Source organism: Octodon degus, unplaced genomic scaffold, assembly GCF_000260255.1.
Source record: "Octodon degus isolate 3935 unplaced genomic scaffold, OctDeg1.0 scaffold00037, whole genome shotgun sequence".
Lineage (NCBI taxonomy): Eukaryota > Metazoa > Chordata > Mammalia > Rodentia > Octodontidae > Octodon > Octodon degus.
In genome coordinates this window covers 4,871,463-4,892,923 of record NW_004524613.1, presented here as the reverse complement: position 1 = coordinate 4,892,923, position 21,461 = coordinate 4,871,463, and the positions used below count along the sequence as shown (strand labels likewise).

At 47.6% G+C, this 21,461-nt stretch overlaps 1 protein-coding gene across 1 annotated transcript; it reads left to right on the top strand.

The window, feature by feature from the left end:
• The first annotated feature begins 1,533 nt into the window (after window positions 1–1,533).
• On the top strand, window positions 1,534–20,564 carry Ahcy (adenosylhomocysteinase). Its single transcript, XM_004630829.2, has 9 exons — window positions 1,534–1,662; window positions 8,383–8,573; window positions 9,938–10,013; window positions 12,027–12,176; window positions 12,965–13,285; window positions 13,375–13,462; window positions 13,563–13,680; window positions 16,260–16,454; window positions 20,315–20,564. Exons 1-9 carry the CDS (start codon window positions 1,635–1,637, stop codon window positions 20,444–20,446), a joined length of 1,299 nt encoding a protein of 432 aa, XP_004630886.1. The 5' UTR covers window positions 1,534–1,634; the 3' UTR covers window positions 20,447–20,564.
• Window positions 20,565–21,461: the final 897 nt, after the last annotated feature.

The following is a 21,461-nucleotide window of genomic DNA, read 5'->3' as shown; positions in this document are numbered from 1 at the left end:
ACAGGGGGCTGGGCTGGGGAGATGGCTCAGTGGAATAAGCGCTTCCCTGGCAAGCGCAAGGGCCTGAGTTCAATCCCCGGTTCCACCAAAAAAAAAAAAGTATATATAAAAAAAAGTATAAAGACAAATTTACCTAAACTCAGGATAATGGTTACTGTTCTTAAACTGAGTCTGAGAAGTCTCTGAGTTGGGAACAAGGAAGTTATCCCATTGATTCCTAGAATAAGTCTGCAGGTTTGCTGACTACTGTTGTGGAAAGGAATTTTCAGGATGGGTCAGTAAGACGCAAGGGAAAGTTTATTAGGGATTTTGGGATGCACTTTAGTGGAGTGTGGGTGCTAGAGAAATGAGACACACTATTTCCTGGAACAGAAAACGTTTATGCTTCTCTTGAATGGGTGAAAACTCTGGAAAAAGGTGCCCTCCCTCAAGGGTAGAAGCCAATTCTACAGGTAGGGGCTTTTTTTTTTTTTTTTTTAAATGTATTGGTACAGGGTCTCACTATGAAGCTTGGACTGCAGTGATCGGCCTGTTTTCAGCCTTGTTTTATTTTTATTTTTTGGCGGAACCAGGGATTGAACTCAGGCCCTTGTGCTTGCCAGGGAAGCACTTATTCCACTGAGCCATCTCCCGGGCCCCCTTGTTTGATTTTTTAAATAGGTCATTTAAACATTCTTTGGAGTCTCTAAACCTGTTTCTTTATGTTAGGGTCAGGCTCCTATTCTCTACTTTTTCAATTGAGCCTATTTATGGGTTTTCAGTATTCCTGAAGAATTTAGGGTGTGATGGGTCTGGATAGAATGCAGCCTGAATTTAACCAAGGGAATGGTAACACGGTTCATCTTAGGAGTGGTTTTTTTTTTGTTTTGTTTTTGAACCCAGGGCTTTCACTTTTGCTAGGCTATAGGTAAGCATTATACCACCGAACCAAACGCTCAGCCCCTAACATGGATCATCTTGAGTGATTCTGAGACCCAAAAGTTGCAGTCTTCTTAAGAGTACAATCTGTACTTACTTCTGTCTTCCCGCAGTTACTTGGGGGGTGGGCAGGCCTGAGATGTATAACATATTGCAATTTTATTCACAGTCTATGATAAGCATTATTCGTACGTGTATGCGTTTACTAGGTATTGAACCCACGGCCTTCGCACTGAGCTACAGCCAAAACTTTTTAACTTCTGAGACAGAGTCTCCCCAAGTCGCTACATTGCTCAGGCTGGGGTTGAACTTGCGAGTCTCCTGCGTAGCTTACTCACGAGGAAGTTGAGGTTCCAGGAATTTAAGTTCAGCTTGGTCTTGACAACGGGTTCACTGAACGAGGGCGAGGCGATTTCCTCGCAGGTCTCTCGGGCACTCTCTTCCTAACAGTCTCCGAGGGCCTCCGGGCGCCTAGACAGGATCAGCCCTCCTCCCCGCAGGGGTCGAAGTCCATTCCGGTCCCGCCCCGCGCATCGGCCCCGCCCCAGCGCCTCAGCCCCCGCCGCAGGTTCATGAATATGCAAGTACCAGGAAGATATTTAAAGACGCCGGCGCCACGCTAGGTTCCTGCCCCGCGCCGCCGGCTGTACCGGTCGTTATTTGAGGTCCGGCCGCCTTCGTCCGAGTCCATCCCGGCGTGCAGAATAGTCGCCAGCATGTCTGACAAATTGCCCTACAAAGTCGGTGAGTTCAAGATGTGCAGCCTGCGGCGGCTCCTCTGCACCCGCCTTGGGCTTGTCTGGGGGTTTGGCTGTCAGCTAGACACGCAGCTTGATTGGGGTGGCGGCCGCTGGGCTGCCCCCGGGCGCCCAGGACCCCTAAAATCTCAGGCACGGCGCGTTGCTGGGCGCGCGGGGCCGGCTGGGGGCTGGAGTTCGTGAGCCGCGGCCACCCGGCGGTGGGAGGCGCGTACGGACTACGAGTCCCGGCGTGCCCCGCGCTGCTCGATGCCGCTGCGCGGGCTGCGAGACGCGGGCTGGTAGCGGGCTCAGCGCAGACCCTGCGGGCTGCGGAGGAGAGCGCACGTGCGCTCGGCCTGGGACAGCCAGTTACCTCTGGAACTTGCCCGAGGGTCCAGCCCTGCTTGCTGGGTGGTCTCGGTCAGGAGCCCACTTCCCTCTGGGCCTCTGCAGGGCAGCTGTGGGCACAGGCGTTCACAAGAGCATGTAAAGAGAGGCCTGGAAAGGGAACCCAAGGCTGGCACAGGGGAGCACGTTGTGGGGACTTTGGGCAGACTGCTCAACCTGTAGGGTCACCCACCTGGCCAACAGGGACAATCGTGCAGAAAAGCTCAAAGGAAATTTGGAGTGGTTAGAAAGCTGTTTTTAGCTGTCCCACGGATGCAAGGCCAAAAGTTCACGAGAACTTACTGTGAGATGGGTACTACTTTCTCGCCTTATTCTTTTAGCTCCTGAGACACAGAAGTCACTTGCCCACATTCTTCCTGATGGGAAGGGACGGAACAGGATTTGGACCCAGGGTGGACCTGAATGCACCTTTACACCATTATGTACAAGTGAACACACTTGGAACACACCTAATGAATTTTCAGTGAAAACTAGTTGAGACAGGCTAGGAGCTTTTAAAGTAACCAAGATGCTGTTAAACTGGAGAAAGGACACCGATGTTTATGTAGCGCTTGATCTGTATCTGGTAATTTGTTACTACTACTATTATTATTATTATTATTATTATTATTATTTTGCGGAACCAGGAATTGAACTCAGGCCCTTGCGCTTGCCACGAAACGCTTATTCCACTGAGCCATCTCCTTGGCCCCCATTATTACCAGATAATACAAATTATCTGGTAATTTGTATGTGTTTAATAGAATCTTTTTAGATGTTGGCCTCATTCCCTTGTTCAAATGAGGAAAACTTGCAGATTCTTGTTGAAGTAGTTCATCAAGCAGCTGCCTGAGTTGCCTATTGATCTTGTTGAGTGAATGAGAAACTAAAGCTCAGAGAGGATAAGTGAAGATGAAGGGCTGGAATGGGGCCTAGTCACACTGTGGAGAGGTGGATCAGAGTCTGGGTTGAATGAGTGGAAATAAGGATTCAGAATGGGGGACCTTTTCTATGTAGGGATGGAGGAAAGGAGCCTTCATCAAGGGCCATCTTCTGTAATCCCCAGGACACTCGGCAAAGTTAGGGGTGAGTATCCTTACTCCAAAGGTAAAGAAACATGAGGTTTAGAGAAGATCTAATTTGTTCTCAGCTTGTTCTTTTTTTTTTTAATTTTATTTATTTATGTGTGTGTGTGTGTGTGTGTGTGTGTGTGTGTAGCCAGCTCAGCCCACCAGGGGGTGGGGCTGGCTGGCATGTGGTGCTGGGGGATTGAACTGCGGTCCATGTCCTTTGCTAAGCTTGTTCTAAGTAGGTGCTTTAGACCACTGAGCCATCTCACCAGCTCCAGACCACTGAGCCATCTCACCAGCTCCTCTCAGCTTGTTCTTGATAGTTATTCCCAAGACTGCTGCAAGTTCTCAGCTGTACCTGAGTATCCATCAAAGGCCCAGAGCTTGCCTTGTCACCCCTCTCAAAACCATGGAAAACGTAGGAGTTTGCACAGCTGCCACAAGGGCATTGCAAAGGTTATTTTATTGGAGAAACAGATGGTAGTTGAGGAGATGGAGCTTTGAAGAGTAGCACAATATCCCTTGTATGAATTGCCACAATCATGGTGGTCACCCAATATGGCTGATGCCCTTAAAAGCCCACCTTTCTAGGAACACCTCCCCCTTCTCCACCTTAGCACAAGGTATGATTTACTGCCACCCTTCCCACTGCCTCAGGGAAGACCCCCAGTCAGCTCCCTCAGTATATCTAAACATCCCCTTCAAACCCCTCCCCTGGCAAGAGGCCATAAAAGCCTCAGCCTCCCTTTGTCTAATTCAGAGAGAAAATTCCTCATCCTACTCCATATTTTCTTCCATGTCCTCAAAGAAAATAAAGCCCCTTCCCTTTTTTCTTCTACATGTTTCTCTGCTGTGCCATGCACCTGAAAGCACCTATCACAGGGTAGCCCTGCCTGGCCAGTCCTTCCATTGTCTTTGATTCACTGTCATACCTGGGGCAAACCCTGCTCTAGGTCCTTTCCTCATTTTCTTGTTTTTGTTGGTTTTTTTTTTTTGGGGGGAGGGTCTCTGTAGTTGTGGTTGGCTTTGGACTCACTGTGTAGCTCAAGGTGACCTTGAATGTATTCTTCCTGCTTCAGCCTCCCAAGTGCTGGGATTCCAGGTGTGCACTACCATACCCAGCGTTCTTGTTGGTAAAGGCTGGAGGTGGACCTGGTTTCAGTTTGGTTTTTGTTACCCTTGCCCTGTGCCAGCTCTTCATGCATCTCCTTATTCAGTTGTAACAGATCTGTTGACCTGTTTTCTGTACTAGACCCTGCTGGGCTCTGGAAATACAAAGGTGACCCAAGATCAGGGTAGGACAGCAGTGTATACAGATAATGTATTTATTGTCTTCATTTCATGAGAGATCTGTTGCTTTCCTTCACAGCCACTGCCTGCTTCTGGTTTCCTTCCTCAGAGGTCTCTGTGGTCTTTTACTCCACAGATCCATGCAGCAGCCAATGAGGGCTTTCAAAAGAAAAGTCGGCTCCCTTAAAACTCTTGTAGGGTTGGGGAGATAGCTTGGTGGTCTAAGTGCCTGCCTGCCAAGCGCAAGGACGCAGGTTCCATCCCTGCTACTGCATGCTGTGTGGGCCCAGTTTTAGTGGCTGGCACTGTGCACCACAGATTCCTGGTCGTGGTGGCAGACATGGTGGCTATAATCCCAGCACTGGGGAGGCTGAGACAGGAGCATCACTATGAGTCGGAGCTATGTAGAGAGACCCAGTACCAAATAAATAAATAAGAGATTAAAAAAAAAAAAAAACATTTAAAAAGAAAGAAACTCTTGTAGGCCTCCCTACACTGGGAGTAAAATCCCGATTCATTTTGCTCCCTCCACTTGGCCCACTCTCTGTTCCTCTAGCAGGACTATCCCAAAATCTTTCCTGTTTCCAGGTTGTTTATGGTACTGGGGATTGAACCAGAGCCTTTGTATTGACCTTTCTTCCTCACTTTTTTTTTTTTTTTTGAGATAGAATCTCATTAGGTTGCTAAGTTTCCCAAGCTTTCTTCAAACTTTGAATCCTCCTGCCTCAGCCTTTCAGAGTGCTGTGTGTACACTACCATGTGTGCACCACTGTGCCCACTCTGTTTCTGAGTTTCTTGTGTATCTTCTGAGTGCTAGCTGCTGTGTCAGAATCAGTACTTGAGGAAGAGCCTTCTGGCTAAGGACTGCTTGGGTTAAAGCTCCAAGGGTGTGAAGAGAGTTACTGTAAGAGGTCTAGGAGCAGAGCTATGAAGGGGGAGAAAAAGGTGGAGGTGGTGGGGTGGGGCCCCAAGGCCAGGTAAGGCGTTAGAGGAAGTCATTAGAGGCTTTTGGTTGTTTACTTTAGTAGAACTGTGGAAGTGATAGAACTTACAGTTTTGTTCTTTTGGCAGAACCAGGGATTGAACTCAGTCCCCTGCGCTTGCCAGGCAAACGCTTATTCCATTGAGCCACCTCCCCGGTCCCAGAACTTACAGTTTTTATTTATTTATTTATTTATTTATTTATTTATTTATTTATGGGGGGGCCGGCTCAGCCCACCAGGGGGCAGGGCTGGCTGGCATGTGGTGCTGGGGGATTGAACCGCGGTCCCTGTGCTTTGCTAAACTTGTTCTAAGTAGGTGCTTTAGACCACTGAGCCATCTTACCAGCCCCAGAACTTACAGTTTTTTCTTTTTCTTTTTCTTTTCTTTTTTTTTTTTGTGGAACCAGGGATTGAACTCAGGCCCTTGTGCTTGCAGGGAAGCGCTTATTCCACTGAGCCATCTCCCTCGCCCCAGAACTTATAGTTTTGAAGCTTTCCTTTTGGCTACTGTGGGGAGCATTCCGTTGAGATGGTGCTTGGATTGCTTATATGTTTAGGTGTTGGCCGGGGACCAGCTAATGGAGGTGAAATGAAAATGAGAAGTCCAGAAATCTTAACAGTTTTTGGTCAGGGTAGCTGGTTGTTGGTTTCATTTCCTAAAGAGGAAGGCTGTGGTTGGGTGGCTCAGAGGTTGATTGGTTGCACATTTGAGTACAGGTGTTAGGTAGGCAGTTGGACTCCAGTGATGGGAACTTTTTAGAGCTTTCAGTAATATAAACAGCCCAGTGGCACATGTGCCATAGGTTCACCACCCCTGGATTAGATGAGTCTCAAGTTAAAGAGAAGTTTGGGCTAGCAGTAGATAGGTAAGAGCTATAACCACAGACAGAGTACTCAAAAACCAGAAGACTGGATGAACTGAGCTGGCAAGAGTTAGAGAAGAGGGAGGTTGTTAACCCTGAGGGTTCCCAGACCTAAATCTGTTAGATGAAGAGAAGCCGGGAAGGTATGAAGAAGAGCACAGAAGGGCAATGAGACGCCAAGTAAAAGCTGGTATGGTGACACATATGTGAAATCTCAACACTTAGAAGGTGTGATGCAGGACATTCATGAGTTTGAGGCTAGTGGGCTATCATACAGTGAGACTTTCTAAGGAATCCAATCTGTAGCCAGGCATGGTGGCACATGCCTGTAATCCTGCATTTGGGAGGTGGAGGCAGGAGGATTTCTTCGAGTTTGATGCCAGCTAATGGAGGTTAGCTGGGCTACATAGTTCACAGTCTGCCTCAACTATATATAGAGACTATTGTCAGAACAAAACTAAATAAAACTAACCCAAAACCAAACCAAATCAAAAAGTCAACTTTAAAGAAGGGTTTCAGGAAGGAGGGACTATCTAGTGTAGTTGGAAGAGTTGGCACTGCTGGGGAAAACACAAAATGGACATGTGAGCATCACAGGGTGTGTGTGTGTGTGTGTGTGTGTGTGTGTGTGTGTGTGTGTGTGTGTGTTAGGGGGCTGGCTGGTCTTTACCTTGAGAAGGGACGCTTCAGTGGAGTAGTAAGGTCCTGAGGGAGGTGAGATTTGGGATGGACAGTTCATTTGTTGTAACGGAAAAGAATACTGCCAGTCCATCCCCAAACTACAGATGAAACCAGTGGATTCCATGGAGGAAAAGTGGCATTGTTCTGAATTCTGAATGAATTGTAAAGTGAGGTTATTAGTCAGTGGAGAAAGGTATTGAAGGTTTGGGAAAAGTGGACAAAGAGTAAATTTACTAAGAGAAAGTTCTAGGACTGCTGGACCGTTAGATGTCCTGGGAGAGTTATGGTCTTCATAAATAAGACCACTGGTGTGGTTATCATTCTTTTCCTGTTGGGTTCAATGGCTTAGGTGCAGTGAAGGTTTTAAACAGGGTAGGAGTTTTGTCAAGTGTGTTCTCAGAGGGATAAGCATTGGAATTGTAAATTACGGAAGGAAGGAAGGAAGTTGAGACCATGAAGAGGGTGTGGGACCGTGGAATCAGTGAGTAGTGGATTGGAGGATCTAAGCTTGTCTAAAGATAAAACTCACAGCAGTACTCCCAGGCCCCATGTTAGACTTTTTAAATTTAAGTTTCCTGGAAAAACTGAGAAGCATACCAGATGACTTTTCTCATCAGCATGTTTGCAAATATTGACTTATGCATGACCTTGGGAATGGGCCAGGGGTGTTGTGTGTGGGATAATGAGGAGGAAATGTATTAAGATAGTGAGGGAGGGCCGGGGAGTTAGCTCAGTAGAATAAGCACTTGCCTGGCAAGCGCAAGGGCCTGAGTTCAATCCCTGGTTCCGAAAAAAATAAATAATAATAATTTTTTTTAGGGGCCGGGGAGATAGCTCAGTGGAATCAGTGCTTCCCCAGCAAGTGCAAGGGCCTGAGTTCAATCCCTGGTTCCGAAAAAAATAAATAATAATAAATTTTTTTTTAGGGACCGGGGAGATGGCTCAGTGGAATAAGCGCTTCCCCAGCAAGCGCAAGGGCCTGAGTTCAATCCCTGGTTCCAAAAAAAAAAAAAAAAAAATAGTGAGGGAGCATATAATAGTGTCCTTTCCTTCCCGAGAACTTGAACAACAGTGAGACATTTGAAGTGTCCCGTGAAGACCAGAGCAGGCTTTTTGTTAGTAGTAGCATCAGAGCCAGAGAATGTAGCTTAATGTGAATACCAAATCCTTCTTCAAACTGAATCCAAAAATTCAGCAGTTACCCACTGCTTACAGGCAAAGCAGCTAAGAATACTTAGTTTCTGCAGGTCCAGAAGAAGAGGGTGCTAAACTGAGTGTGCCCAGTTTATTCCTCTCAAATTTACTAACCAACCCTGACTGAGAGGATGAGGTGACGGATTACCAAGCCCAAGGGTTTGGGGCCCACCTGAGGATCCGGTCCTTACATGGTGACCATGCTTTATGGTTGATGGGAGGAGGGACTCACAGGACTCCCATCTTGTCTCTACAGCGGACATCAGCCTGGCTGCTTGGGGACGAAAGTCTCTGGACATTGCAGAGAATGAGATGCCAGGCCTAATGCGCATGCGGGAGATGTACTCTGCCTCCAAGCCACTGAAGGGTGCCCGCATTGCCGGCTGCCTGCATATGACTGTGGAGACCGCTGTCCTCATTGAGACGTTGGTTGCCCTGGGTGCTGAGGTGAGGCTTACAGCTGTGTGGCTCTGGGTGTGTCCTTTGCCCTCCCTGGGTTCAGCCTGGGAGGAACACTGTGTGTGGGTAGGGGTGGGGGGGTGGCAGGTGTGGGGCTGACCTCAGACCAGCAGGGGCTCTTTTTGTTCCTTGAATTTTTTTTTTTTTTTCCATATCTAGTGCTGCTATGCTATGTGGCAGATGCACTTCTATAGATTTTCTCTTACGTAGGAAGATAAGCTCAGTATACTCAGCCCATCCCTCTGAGAGCTCTCGTAGGAAAAACTCAACACCATATAGTCATCTAAGGACTCATTCTCTCTTTTCTTAAAGGTATTTGATAGAGGGGCTCCCTATGAGGCTTGGATGCGTAGTGATCCTCCTGTTTTCATCCTCCCCAGCACTGGGATTACAGGCATTTTGCCACCATGCCCAGTTTCGGTGGCTGGCTCACTATGCCCCAGGGGTGGGGTCAGAGCAGCATGTGGTGCCCTGGATCGAACCCTGGTCTCTGCGCTTGCCAAAGCAGGTGTTTAGTTTGCTGAGCTATTTCGCCAGCCCTTGGATTTGTTCTCATTAGTCTTTCTAGTTTATGTTATGTTTCTACCCTGGGCCAGTCATAGGTGCCAGGAGAATGGTGTTCTCTGATTGGTTTAGCATGGGTCATAATATGTCAGTGATTGACAACTCTCCAAGATCTCAAGGGGCCAGAGCAAGGTGGTTTCCCAAAGCAGGGCAGGGCAGCCAGAACCAGCAGAAATCTTTAGGGCTCAGCCTTTGAATCTCTTTGTTTTTAAGTGACAATTCTGTCACTTGGTGGTTTAATTTTGACTTTAAATACTGTCTGGTGGTGACTCCAAAATACATGTACTAGCCTGGACTTCTCCCAGAACTCTAATCTCAGAGATTTAGCTGCTGACATGTTCTTCCCACTCGGGGGTCAAAGTGAATACTTGCAAGGAAACTCATGATTTTCTGCCCCATCCTTTTCCTGAAGTCTCCCCCCGTCAGTAAATGAGGACTAGGAGAGTTTTTTTTCGTGTGTGTGTGTGGGGGGGGTACTGGGCGTCAAACTCAGGACCTTGCTCTTGCCAGCCAGGCGTTTATGTGCTGAGCCATCTCCCTAGCCCCTATGTCAGGACTCTTCTCTGATAGCTTCTTCACTTATCGCCTTCCTTCAGATCTTTCCCTTCCACACAGCACCAGAGTGCTGTGTGTGGTGGATTTTATCACTGCTGTGGCTCCTGTCTTCTCACCCAGTGTCCCTAACCTGTCACTGTGGGGACCCAGAGCTTCAGAGCTTTCCCCTCTTCCTGCCCAGTGACCTTGGTGCTTTGGAGCCGTCAGTGACCTTGTTTCGCTGGCTCTTGTAGGTGCGGTGGTCCAGCTGCAACATCTTCTCCACACAGGACCATGCGGCAGCTGCCATTGCCAAGGCTGGCATTCCAGGTAAATCCCACCCGCTGCTGGGGCGCTCAGAACACGTGGAGGAGCTCTGCTTTACCACCTGCTGCATCAGCAGTCTTCTTGATGGCAGGGGAGAGGATCCTAGGCTAGTGTATCATAGCAAAGAGCTGTTTTGTCTCAGCCTCTAAAATCCTACAGAAGCTGCTTATTGAGCCATCTGAAGCCAGAGGCCAGGAAGGGCAGGATCTTGTGGCAGGCACATGATATAGAAGAGGGGAAGTTCCTTAAAGGAAGGGTGTGAATTTTGTTTTCAGAAATGGGGAACAATAGGACAGAGGACTGTGAGAGGTCTATTGACTGAGGTATGGTAATCTGGGACCCTGGACAAAGACCAGGACCAAGGAGGAAGATTGTCCTCACAAACTGCTGAATAGGGCACATGTCTGTCTGGGCTTAGGGAAGAGAGTAGTTAGGTCTGAATGTGATTAAATAAGACACTCAATATTCCTTCTTATCAGTCACAGACAGAAGAATTTGAGTTGTGACTGAGCAGGGCTAAACAGGCACATCATCACTGGCTAGGCGCCATGACCCTCTTCCGGGAAAGGCTTTGTTTTTAAGATCATTGTGTTCTCCAACTGGGGAGGAGGCAGCTGTCCCTGAGTGGCATGTGTCCTTTGCTCAAAGGAGGATTCTGGCAGCCTTTCACTGGTGTTCCTTTCGTACCATATGATGGGAGGAGCATTGCCTGGAAGTCAGCAATGTTGCTTCTGCTGCCTGCTCTGGATTACTCTGCTAAGAGACAGGGCATCGTATCTCAGCCTCCTTCTAGGCATCTGTATGGTAATGATGGTGATGTCTGCCTCACAGCGTTTCTCTAAGGAAAGATGAGATGGAGCACTTGGGGTCATGTCTGGCACAGAGAAAGTGTTCCATATGTAGCAGCTGCTTCTAGTAATTTTTTGACCAAAAAATTTTTTTTTCCTATGGCCAGACATTGTCTGTGATTAGAGACTGTTAGGCCCACAAGACCCTCAGTGCAGAACCAACCTTGAATAGGAGGCCCCTCATTGGGTGGGAACCTTGGTCTGTGTGGTCCCAGTCCTTGGAGCCCAGGGAGAAGGAGATGAGAAAGCAATAATTACTTCTAGATCCTGTATCTGAGGTACTGTACTTGGCTTCTGTTTCATTTATTGAAGAGGAAATTGAGGTTCAGGGGAATGAAATGATTAGCTTAAGGTCCCACTTCTGGTAAGTGCCAGAACCAGGATTTGAACTTGGGTATGTCTGGCTCCTAGTAGTGCTCTACCTGCTGTTGAGTTCTCAGAGGCACTGGAAGTGGCTGACGATGGGAAGTAGGAGGGGATGGTATAGTGGTCCCTCACTTATTGCAGAGGTTACGTTCCAGACACCCCTGCAATAAATGAGAATCAGCGAAGTAGTGATGTTATATTTATATTAGTATTTATATATATTTTAAGTATTTACAAACCCTTCCCATACTCCGACAAACTTTCCCACACTTACAAAAACACTTTCATTTTTTTTTTTTTTTTTTTTGTGGCCAGCTCAGCTCACCCTGTGGGCAGGGCTGGTGCGACATGTGGTGCCAGAGATTGAACTGCAGTCCCTGTACTGGCTAAGCTTGCCTAAGCAGGCACTTTAGACCACTGCACTATCTCGCTGGCCCTAGCACTTCTAAAGTTCTTAACCATTTTCTAAACTTGTAAACTTGTAAACCTACTTTTTTTTTTTTTTTTTTCTTTTTTTGTTGTACCAGGGATTGAACTTAGGACCTTGAGCTTGCCAAGCAGGTGCTTATGCCGCTGAGCTATCTCTGAACCTATGTAATTTTAACAATGTACATATACTATACAGTACTGCAAATCCCATGATATGGTGAAAAATCCACAATAAATAATTTAGATTAATATTTTTTGAAAACCTGTGAAACAGTGAGTCCATGAAAGTCAAACCATGAAATAGCGAGGGATTACTATACTGGTTCCACATGGGTGGGGATGGTGAGGTCCTGTTGTGCTTCTTACCCTTCAGTGTATGCCTGGAAGGGTGAAACAGATGAGGAGTACCTGTGGTGCATCGAGCAGACTCTCTACTTCAAGGATGGGCCCCTCAACATGATCTTGGATGATGGCGGTGACCTTACCAATCTTATTCACACTAAGTACCCACAACTTTTGTCTGGTAAGCAGTGTAGGGTAGGTTGGCTGAATGTTTGTGGTCTGAACGGGGCCTGTTCCTTTGCACAAAGAGAGTAGGCCTGGAAGAACTCCCGGATTCTGTGGAAGATGGAAGGACATCGGGCTCTTGGAGGCTTGACCTTCTGACTTAGGATGTGGGTTAGCTCGCTTGGCTTGGCTTGGCTTGGCCTGGCTGTGTGGGGGTGAATGAGTTGATACCCCAAGGTCCAGAGTAAGACCAGGGCTGAGAACCGCTGGAGCACCCAGATAACACTGCTCTAACACTGGGAACCAGTTAGCGTTATTAAAAGGAGGGCAGGAAGGAGAGTATTGGGCAGTGGGGTACAGGAAAGGATTGATTATTCAGAAAACAGAAATGAAGCCAACAGAATTACAGTAAATGAAGGGAACCTTTCTTAGGAAACGTTACAGGATGTGGATGGAGCTTTGGTTGTGACCTGAACATGACAAGAGAAAATAATTTGACTTCAAAGGGGAATAGTTGGAGGGTTTTGGAAAGAATTCTCTGGGAATATCCATGCTAAAAGTAGCTGATGGCTGCTTTATGACATGAAAGCCAGGTAAGAAATGACAGTGACAGGGACTGAGACAGGGGCAGTGGGAGTGGAGAGGTTGGGAGCTTGGGGGTGGTAGAGTCACTAGGACTGAAGGATTGTGTCGACCTGGTGTCAGTCATAGAAATGGGAGCCCAGAAGAAGAAAGACACTGGGCCAAGTCAGGGATTTGGGTGGGTTCCACTGTGGTCTCTGATGCTGTTCCATTCTTGTTCAGGCATCCGAGGCATTTCTGAGGAGACCACCACTGGGGTGCACAACCTGTACAAGATGATGGCCAAAGGGATCCTGAAGGTGCCTGCCATCAATGTCAATGACTCTGTCACCAAGAGCAAGTTTGACAACCTCTATGGCTGCCGAGAATCCCTCATAGATGGCATCAAACGGGCCACAGATGTGATGATTGCAGGCAAGGTCGCGGTTGTAGCAGGTTATGGTGATGTGGGGAAGGGCTGTGCCCAGGCCCTGCGAGGTTTCGGAGCCCGTGTCATCATCACTGAGATCGACCCCATCAATGCACTGCAGGCTGCAATGGAAGGTATGATAAGGCGAGGGCTGATTCTTGGCCATTGGGGCCAGAGGAGCGGCCAGGCTACCCTGGATAACCCATGGCCACTATCTCTATAGGCTATGAGGTCACTACTATGGATGAAGCCTGTCAGGAGGGCAACATCTTTGTCACCACCACAGGCTGTGTGGACATTATTCTGGGTCGGTAGGTGCCATGTGGGGATCCTGGGGAGCATGGGGCTGGGGCAGACTTGGGACTGCTCTTTGTTGCTGATGGTCTACCATGGGCTTGGGCCTTTCCACAGGCACTTCGAGCAGATGAAGGATGATGCTATTGTTTGTAACATTGGACACTTTGATGTGGAGATTGACGTGAAGTGGCTCAATGAGAATGCTGTGGACAAGGTGAACATCAAACCCCAGGTGAGAATCCCTAACCCTGCCAGCAGGCTGGGCAGTAGGCGGCCAAGGAGAGGCCTTCTTGGGGGCTACCTACCCAGGAGCTTAGGTTAAGATGTTGCAACCCAGATGGCAGGGTGTGGGAAGAGAACCTGGTCCCAGAGCTAGGCTTAGGTGTCAGGCTTGATCCTGCGGGCACCTGGAGTCCCTGAGGGTGGGAGGCAACTGAGCCACACACGGTGAGGTTGCTGTTTCAGAAAGAGTCTTCTTGCTACAATGTGGAAAATGGAAGCAGTGGCACAGGGTGGGGGAATGCAGGGCTCCTCTGGAGCCCAGCTGGATGCTGGTAGCCTCCATCTACCTGGAGTGCCAGGGTTTATCCTTGCAAGGTTGGGGAGGAGCTGGGCTTTTTCTAGAACAGCTGAAGAACGAGCTGGGGCAAGGACAGGTTTGCAGAGGGCATTGAAAGGTGAGTTTCTTTGGGGTATACGAAATTTTATTTGGGCTTATTTTCTTCTCTAGAAGACATTTTTGCTTTATATATTTAGAGGCTACAAATTATACAGTTGACTTTGTTGTTGTTCTGCTGGTGCTGGAACCTAGGGTCTTGCATGTGTTAAGCATGTCCTCCATCCCTGACCTACACTTCCAGACCCTATGTAGACTCTCAGCTGAGCATTCCTTCCTTGCAGTTGATCCTCAAATACATGTACAGAGCTATTTACCACATTTTTAAAAGTGAAAACAGCCCACTTACTGTAGGACACTTTGAATTTGTGCCTTGCTGTCTTTGAGGTGTTGTACAGATGTAGACAGAATTTACCAAAGCTCTGCTGTCATCCAGTCAGAGCCACATGACAGGCCCACCCAGGAGCCCAGAGCCCCCATAGGCAGGTGAGTCTCTGTGGGCACACACCACATCGTCACAGGCCCCACCCTTTCCTAGGCCTTCTGCCTCCCTGTGGGAGTTCTCTTTGGGTAGGTCTTGTACTACCCTAAGAGTACCAGTTCCTACCTAGGCAGAGGAGCCTCCATCTCTTTGCTGAGAAGTCCTGGCACAGTACATGGCCAGAAGGGCATACCTCCTAGGCAGCCATGCCCCTGGTTCCTTCTGCAAAGGTGTCACAGAGGGATGGACACATTTCCACCCAGCTGAGCCCCAAAGCTTGGTTCTCTCCTCGCCCTCAGAATCATCAGCCTTCTTCTTCCCAACTTCACTGATTTCCTGTCTTCTCTGGAACCTGTCTGCTCTGAGGTCATCCTGGACTGCTTCCTGAATACTTTATCACAGCTCCTCTTGTCATTGCTTAGGTAGCTCCTTTTGTTTAGAACAGGTCAAAAGTCCTTTTCTTTGCCCATCCTCCAAGACTTAGCTCAGAGATCCCCCGTCAACTCCTATCAGGCCAGCTGCTCAGGCAGAGGGCAGTGCTGTGTGCTTTGTGTAGCCCTCCTGTGCCGCCTCATTGCAGTGGGAAGCTCTGCCTTCCTCTGCGGTGGTACCGTGAGGTCAGAGTCCAAGCTGATGTGATCTTGCAGGAACTTGGCTTGAATGGGTGTTAGCGAATGCTCATGCGGTGAAGGAACGCTTGATGGGCGCCAGAGAACTTTCCTTGGACTTGTGCTAGGCCTCTTGGAGTAGTCTGCAGAGATAGACTGTTAGAGGAATATTTGAGAGTCACTGTGAGGAAGGCAGGATGAAAGGAGCAGAGTAGAGAACAGATTTGCATGGTCAGATGATTGGGAGAGTTAGGAGTGAGGGACATCAGGGGCTGAGACCTCAGAGCAGACAGGGTCCAGGTTTCTGTGTTCACTCACTCAACCTTGGCAGAATCAGTGGTCTTCTTAAACAAGATTCTCTTGTAGTGTGACCATGCCCTCCTTTTTTTCTTTTCTTTTCTTTTTTTTTTTTTTTTGAGACAAGGTCTTGCTATGTAGTTCCGGCTTGCCTTGAACTCACTATGTAGCCCAGGCTGGCGTAAAACTTACAATGATCCTCCTGCCCTGCCTCAGTCTTGTGAGTGCTGGGATTACAGGTGTGTGCTATGCCACCACGCCCAGCATGCATTCCTGTTTTTAAAAAAAAAAAATTAATAGACACAGGAAGAGTTTATTAGGCAAAAATTTTAGGATGCACTCAAGAGCAATAGAAATGATAAACTGATGCTACTTACTGAGTACCTTGTATGTGCCATATACTTTATGGGTGTCAGCTCATTGAATTCTGAGCGGATCTATGAGGTTATCGGTTATTGTAATTATTGTTGTTGTTACAGTTATTACTATCATTATTATCGTTGATGGTACTGGGGATTGAACCCAGGCTTTTTGCACTGAGATATCTCTCCAGCCCTTTTTATATTTTTAACTTGAATTGCTGAGTTGCACAGACTTGGCTTAAACTTGTGATCCTCTTGCCTCAGCCTGCCAGAGTATTGGGATTACTGGCGTGCACCCCCATGCCCAGCTGGCTAGTTAGTTGGATGTGCCAGCCCATTTGAAGGTTGTTGGTGCTGTGGCTTCTGGGCCTCGCCTGGGCAAGGTGGGAGGCAGAGGTGGAGCTTGAGCCAGTGCCTCCATCTTCACTGTTGAGCTGTGCCTTGCAGGTGGACCGTTACCGGCTGAAGAATGGGCGCCGCATCATCCTGCTGGCTGAAGGCCGGCTAGTGAACCTGGGTTGTGCCATGGGTCATCCCAGCTTTGTGATGAGCAACTCCTTCACCAACCAGGTGCTGGCACAGATTGAGCTGTGGACCCACCCAGACAAATACCCCGTTGGGGTTCACTTCTTGCCCAAGAAGGTAGGTCCTTGCTTTCCCCCTCAAGTGCCCAATCCTGAGCTACCCACTACGGGCTTTCTAGGATTTACGAAGTGCTGTCTGCCCTCTTAGAGGTCCTAACAGACTTTTTTATGGTATGGAATCACTCTCCCCACTTGATAGAGGATGAAACTGAGGCCACACTGGGATGTGATTCCTGGTGCATATCTAGAGTGATGGAAAGAACGTGGGCTTTGCAGGGGGCCACACCTGGTTTTGATCTCAACCTCACCTCATAAGGCTCTAAGTGGGACAAGTTACTTAATTTCTCTGTGTGTCCATTCTCTCATCTGTAAAATGGAAGTATTAAAGACTTCCCTTAGGGGTCGTGAGCATTTCCTTAGTTTGGGGTCACATGTGTCTGCTAGGATGCAAGGGATGTTTGTCCCTCACTTGTCATCATCTAAGAGCTCAGTGTTTTTTTTTTTTTTTTTTTTTTTTTTAGCAGAATATATTTATTGAGAGAAAGCTCCTGTCTGAGAGAGGGATGGGGCGGGGGGCCCAAGCGGGTAGTTCCCCCCCAGCTCAGTGTTTTTGGACCAGGGATTCTGAACTTTGAAGAAGAGCCACATGCCAAGAAATGGCATAAAGTAATTTCTGAACGTAGGCAATTCAAAGTTTTTAAAAATAAATGGGTGGATCAACTCAGATGTGGCTGTGGGTGCAATATGGACTGCAGGTCTGTGGCCTTCACATGAGCCAATGCAGGACTAAGCAGGACACCTGACCCCCACGCTGTGGGCATGGCGAGGCCAGCACTCACCCACACGCACTATGCAGACTTGGGTTTTAGTTTTACCTCATTTTGCCAGTACTGCAGATGAACTTCCCTGTGATACATATCTGTTGGGTACTTATTTCCCTACCAAGAGTATCTTTTGCTTTTGCCTTTGGGTGCTGTAGAATTTATGGGGTCTCCATAACAAACCACCACCCTGGGAAGGGCTGAGTCTGCCATTGAGGAATTAGCAAGCCGTGTGGCTGTATACCTGGGGCTGGAGTTTCTACACCCCAGGACCAGCTGACTCCTTCTGTTTCCCTGGGCCATTGTTTTGCTGGACCGTATGTTTTACCCAGAAGGACCTCAAGAATTATCTTTGTCCGTGCAGCCTATCAGATTCCCAGGATTGTTTGTTTATTTATATATTTGTGCCAGGGATCGGACTCAGGACCTTGCGCTTGCATATGCTGCTGAGCTATCTCCCTGGCCCTAAAAACATTTTTTCACTTGACCCTTTGTCTGATCCCATTTGGGAGAAATATGATTGATTTTGGTGAGAATTGTTTAGGTTTTTGAAAATGAGCTCAAGTTTGGAAGTAAAAAAGGCAAAGATTCACCTCTTCACTTGCTGGGACCCATCCTTACTTTCTTCCTCCGTGTCTGCTAAGACTTGGCTTAAGAGTAGAACTCAGCCCCCTGTGGTCCAGGTTGTTCACTGGGGTGCTGGCAGCAGGAACAGCATCCTAAGCTAGGCCAGGCCAAGCCAAGGAACACCGTTCATTTTGTACCCTGGGAGGTGGAGGCCTTTGTTCCACTGCTGGGATCCACATAGATTTCAGACTAGGCTGGTTTTGCGTGTCTTACCTGAATCCATTATCACTTTCTCTAGGCTCCAGTTCTGGTTGGTGTGAGGGTAAACCAGGCCCTGCTTACATGCTTTTGGAGTTCAAGTGGACACGAGACTAGTTGGGGATGTGAAACCTCTGCAGGCCGGGCCCTGGTCAGAAGCTGTCCTGCCATCATGGATGGCACCTGGGGCTGAGCACTAGTAGCTCAGAACGTGAGAGCAGTATTTGGCATTGACCTTAAGTGCAGCCTCCTAAACCTTCAGGATCTTTTCCTGTATTTCAGCACTGGTCAGTTTGCTTTATGTAACCTCAACCTCTGACCTTGGCTTCTGCATGGTTGTTTCAAAGCTCCCTGGGGCCATAACTCAGATTTTTCTTTCTTTCTTTTTGAGGTAAGATCTCACTGTGTAGTCCAGGCTGACCCTGAACTCACTGTGTAGCCCAGGCTGGCCTCAAATTTAGGGCAATTCTCCTGCCTCAGCCTTCCAAGTGCTCGGATTACAGGTGTGCATCACCGTGCCTGGCTAGCTCAGATTACTGAGATGTCTTTTGGAATATTAGAGCCAAGTAGACCTTGGTTCAAATCCTGGCTTTGTCATATACTAGGTGTATGACCTCAGGCAAATCATTCCACCTTTCTGAGCCTCGATTTCTTTATTTGTACAAGGAGTTCTGCAGTTTTTACCCATTAGAGTCCTTTTGGTAGCTATTGGGGGAATTTTGTTCAAATCAGGATCTGTATAACAGTTTATTAACACCACTGTATAACAGCTTATTTTTTTATTTTTTTGGAACCAGAGATCAAACTCCAGACTTTGTACTAGCCAGGCAGGTGCTTATGCTGCTGAACTATCTCCCCTACCTTTGTATAACAGTTTAAATTCAAAACTTAATGACTTAAAAGAATATTTAGCAGGTGCAGTACCATATACCAGTTGTGTCAATTACTCAAGAGGCTAAGGCAGAAGGTCTGTTGGACTCAGGAGTTTGAGGCCAGACTGGGCTACTTAACAAGTACCCATCTCTATATAATGAAATGTGGTAGCCCATACCTATAATCCTGGCCACTTGGGAGGCTGAAGCAGGAGGATGGCAAGATTGACTGCATATCTGTCTTGATTCCTCATCCACAGGCTTCTCAGTAGGGCTTCTTAGGTGTCATCAGAAGTGGCAGCTTGCTTTCCTAATATGGTGACCCTGGGCAGAGGAAGGAGGAAGCCACATTGCCTTTTATGACCTTGTCTCTAGTCATATATAGTTGCTTCTGTTTCATTCTTTTTATTAGAACTGAGTTACTCAGGGTCAAGGATTAGGTTTTACCTCTTGAAGGAGGACATATCAAAGAATTGTGGGTTTGTTTCATGGCCCTCACATACTTTAGCCAAAGTTTAATCAAAAAAGGAACTCTATTTTTTTTTTTAATTTATTTTGTGTGTGTGTGTGTGTGTGTGTGTGTGTGTGTGTGTGTGTGTGTGTGTGGCCAGCTCAGCCCACCAGGGGGTGCAGCTGGCTGGCATGTGGTGCTGGGGGATCGAACCGCGGTCCCTGTGCTTTATCAAGCTTGTTCCAAGTAGGTGCTTTAGACCACTAAGCCATCTCTCCAGCCCCAAAAAAGGAACTCTATTGACCATGTGGTGGGGAAGCCTAAGATTCAGAAACTGGATCCAGGGTTTAATGTCATCATAGTGTTTTTTTTTTTTTTTTTTTCTTTTGCATGGAGGGATACTGGGGAACCCAGGCCCTCTGTATACTACGCATCTGCCCTACCTCTATGCAGCACCCCTAGGCTATGGCTCTCTCTTTCTATGTCTCTTGGCTCCTTTTTTTTTTTTTTTTTTTTTTTCCTGTATTTCACTTGTCAATGATGAGCCGAGGTAGCTACCTTTCCCTATTTGGGAATCCTCGTGGTATTGGAACATTCCTGTCTCTGCCTCATGGAAAATATGTCCTAGACCATAGATAAATGCCAAAGAAGCATTTTAGTTAGCCACCCATGTTGGTGGAGGCTGAGGAGAGAGACATAATTGGTGGTCTCATTAGGGCAACTGGGAGGGTGGATGTGGCATGGTTCCCTCTTGACAGGAAATGGCATCCTGAAGAATATACCTGTACCGACTGAGGCTAGGTGTCAGGGTTGAATGCAGTGCAACATGGGTAACACACATGGCCAATTCCCCAAGAGAACACTCTGCCGTTTGGTTGTGGGATGCTGGTTGAGGACCCAAGGTCATGGCGTTCATTCCACGTTTTCCTTTTGATTCTCCCCACCCCAGCTGGATGAAGCAGTGGCTGAGGCCCACCTGGGCAAGCTAAATGTGAAGCTGACCAAGTTGACTGAGAAGCAGGCGAAGTATCTGGGCCTGTCCCACGATGGCCCCTTCAAGCCTGATCACTACCGCTATTGAGAACCAGAGCTGCCCTCACCTTCCAGCGGTTGTCCTTGTCCAGGCCCACTTCTTTCCAAGAGCAAATGGCACCAACTCTGCAATTGTTTTCCCAGTGTCCTCCATGGGCCCCCTGGGACTGGTCATCATTCATACTGTTCCAGGTGTGGCAGGGGGAACGGAGAGGTCCCAAGCAAGATGGAGGTACAAAAGAGACATCTTTGGGGAACCAGGAGCTCCGAGGGCTTGGAAGTGCTCAGTCAAGTCAGTCCTCCTTAGGCTGGAAGTTGGTAGTGGCGGTCACAAAGGCTGTGCACATTATCAGCCAGGCCCACATCTGGCCTGTGGACTTGGACCTGTGTGCTTGGTTTACAGGTTTACTAATTTCTGAGTCCATGGAGTGGAATCAAAGGTCAAAGAAACTGAGAGTTTAAATGTTTCTGAGAGCTCGAGTTACTTAGTGCTGGGGCTTCTTGTAAATCTCAAAATAGTAATGTTGGTTCTTTTATTCTCTGTTTCACAGGGATTAAAATAGACCATTAAGGGATAGTCAAGAAGGGAGAGAGGTGATAGCCAGAGGTTGACAGGGGCCACAGTAACATAAAAACAGGCATAGATTTGCCATTACATTGTAAAAGGATGGTTTCTACACCACAACCCTGGGTCAAAAAAACTAATTTGGTTTATAATGTACATATGATGTTTAAACTTACTACAAGCAAGCAGGAAGGTGGATAAATAAAAATTTTGGTGCCTGAAAGAATTCTGAGCCTTTATTTGTACACATTCTGCTGCCAACAGTGTTTGATGGCATGAGCTGGGGGCTGTAGTTGTGTGCTGATGACGCATCGAGGAGCAAGGGGTCATTGCAGTGTGGCGTGGTCAGCGCAGGCAGCTCTGTAGGCTTGGAGGGGTGGGTCAAAAGCTAAAACCCTTAGCTTTTCAGGGCGTGTCTGTACAAATAACCTGTTTCTAACTCAATTTAAGGTTGTCTTTTAATTGGTGTATAAATTAATCCTTTTGTAATTATAATCTC

What these genes read in the sequence shown, in the direction of transcription:
- Ahcy (XM_004630829.2), top strand. Translation starts at nt 1,635, where the DNA reads ATGTCTGACAAATTGCCCTACAAAGTCG. An exon ending in TGCCAAGGCTGGCATTCCAG is followed by an intron (nt 10,014 to 12,026) that starts GTAAATCCCACC and finishes CTTACCCTTCAG; the next exon opens with TGTATGCCTGGAAGGGTGAA. An exon ending in GTGGACATTATTCTGGGTCG is followed by an intron (nt 13,463 to 13,562) that starts GTAGGTGCCATG and finishes GCCTTTCCACAG; the next exon opens with GCACTTCGAGCAGATGAAGG.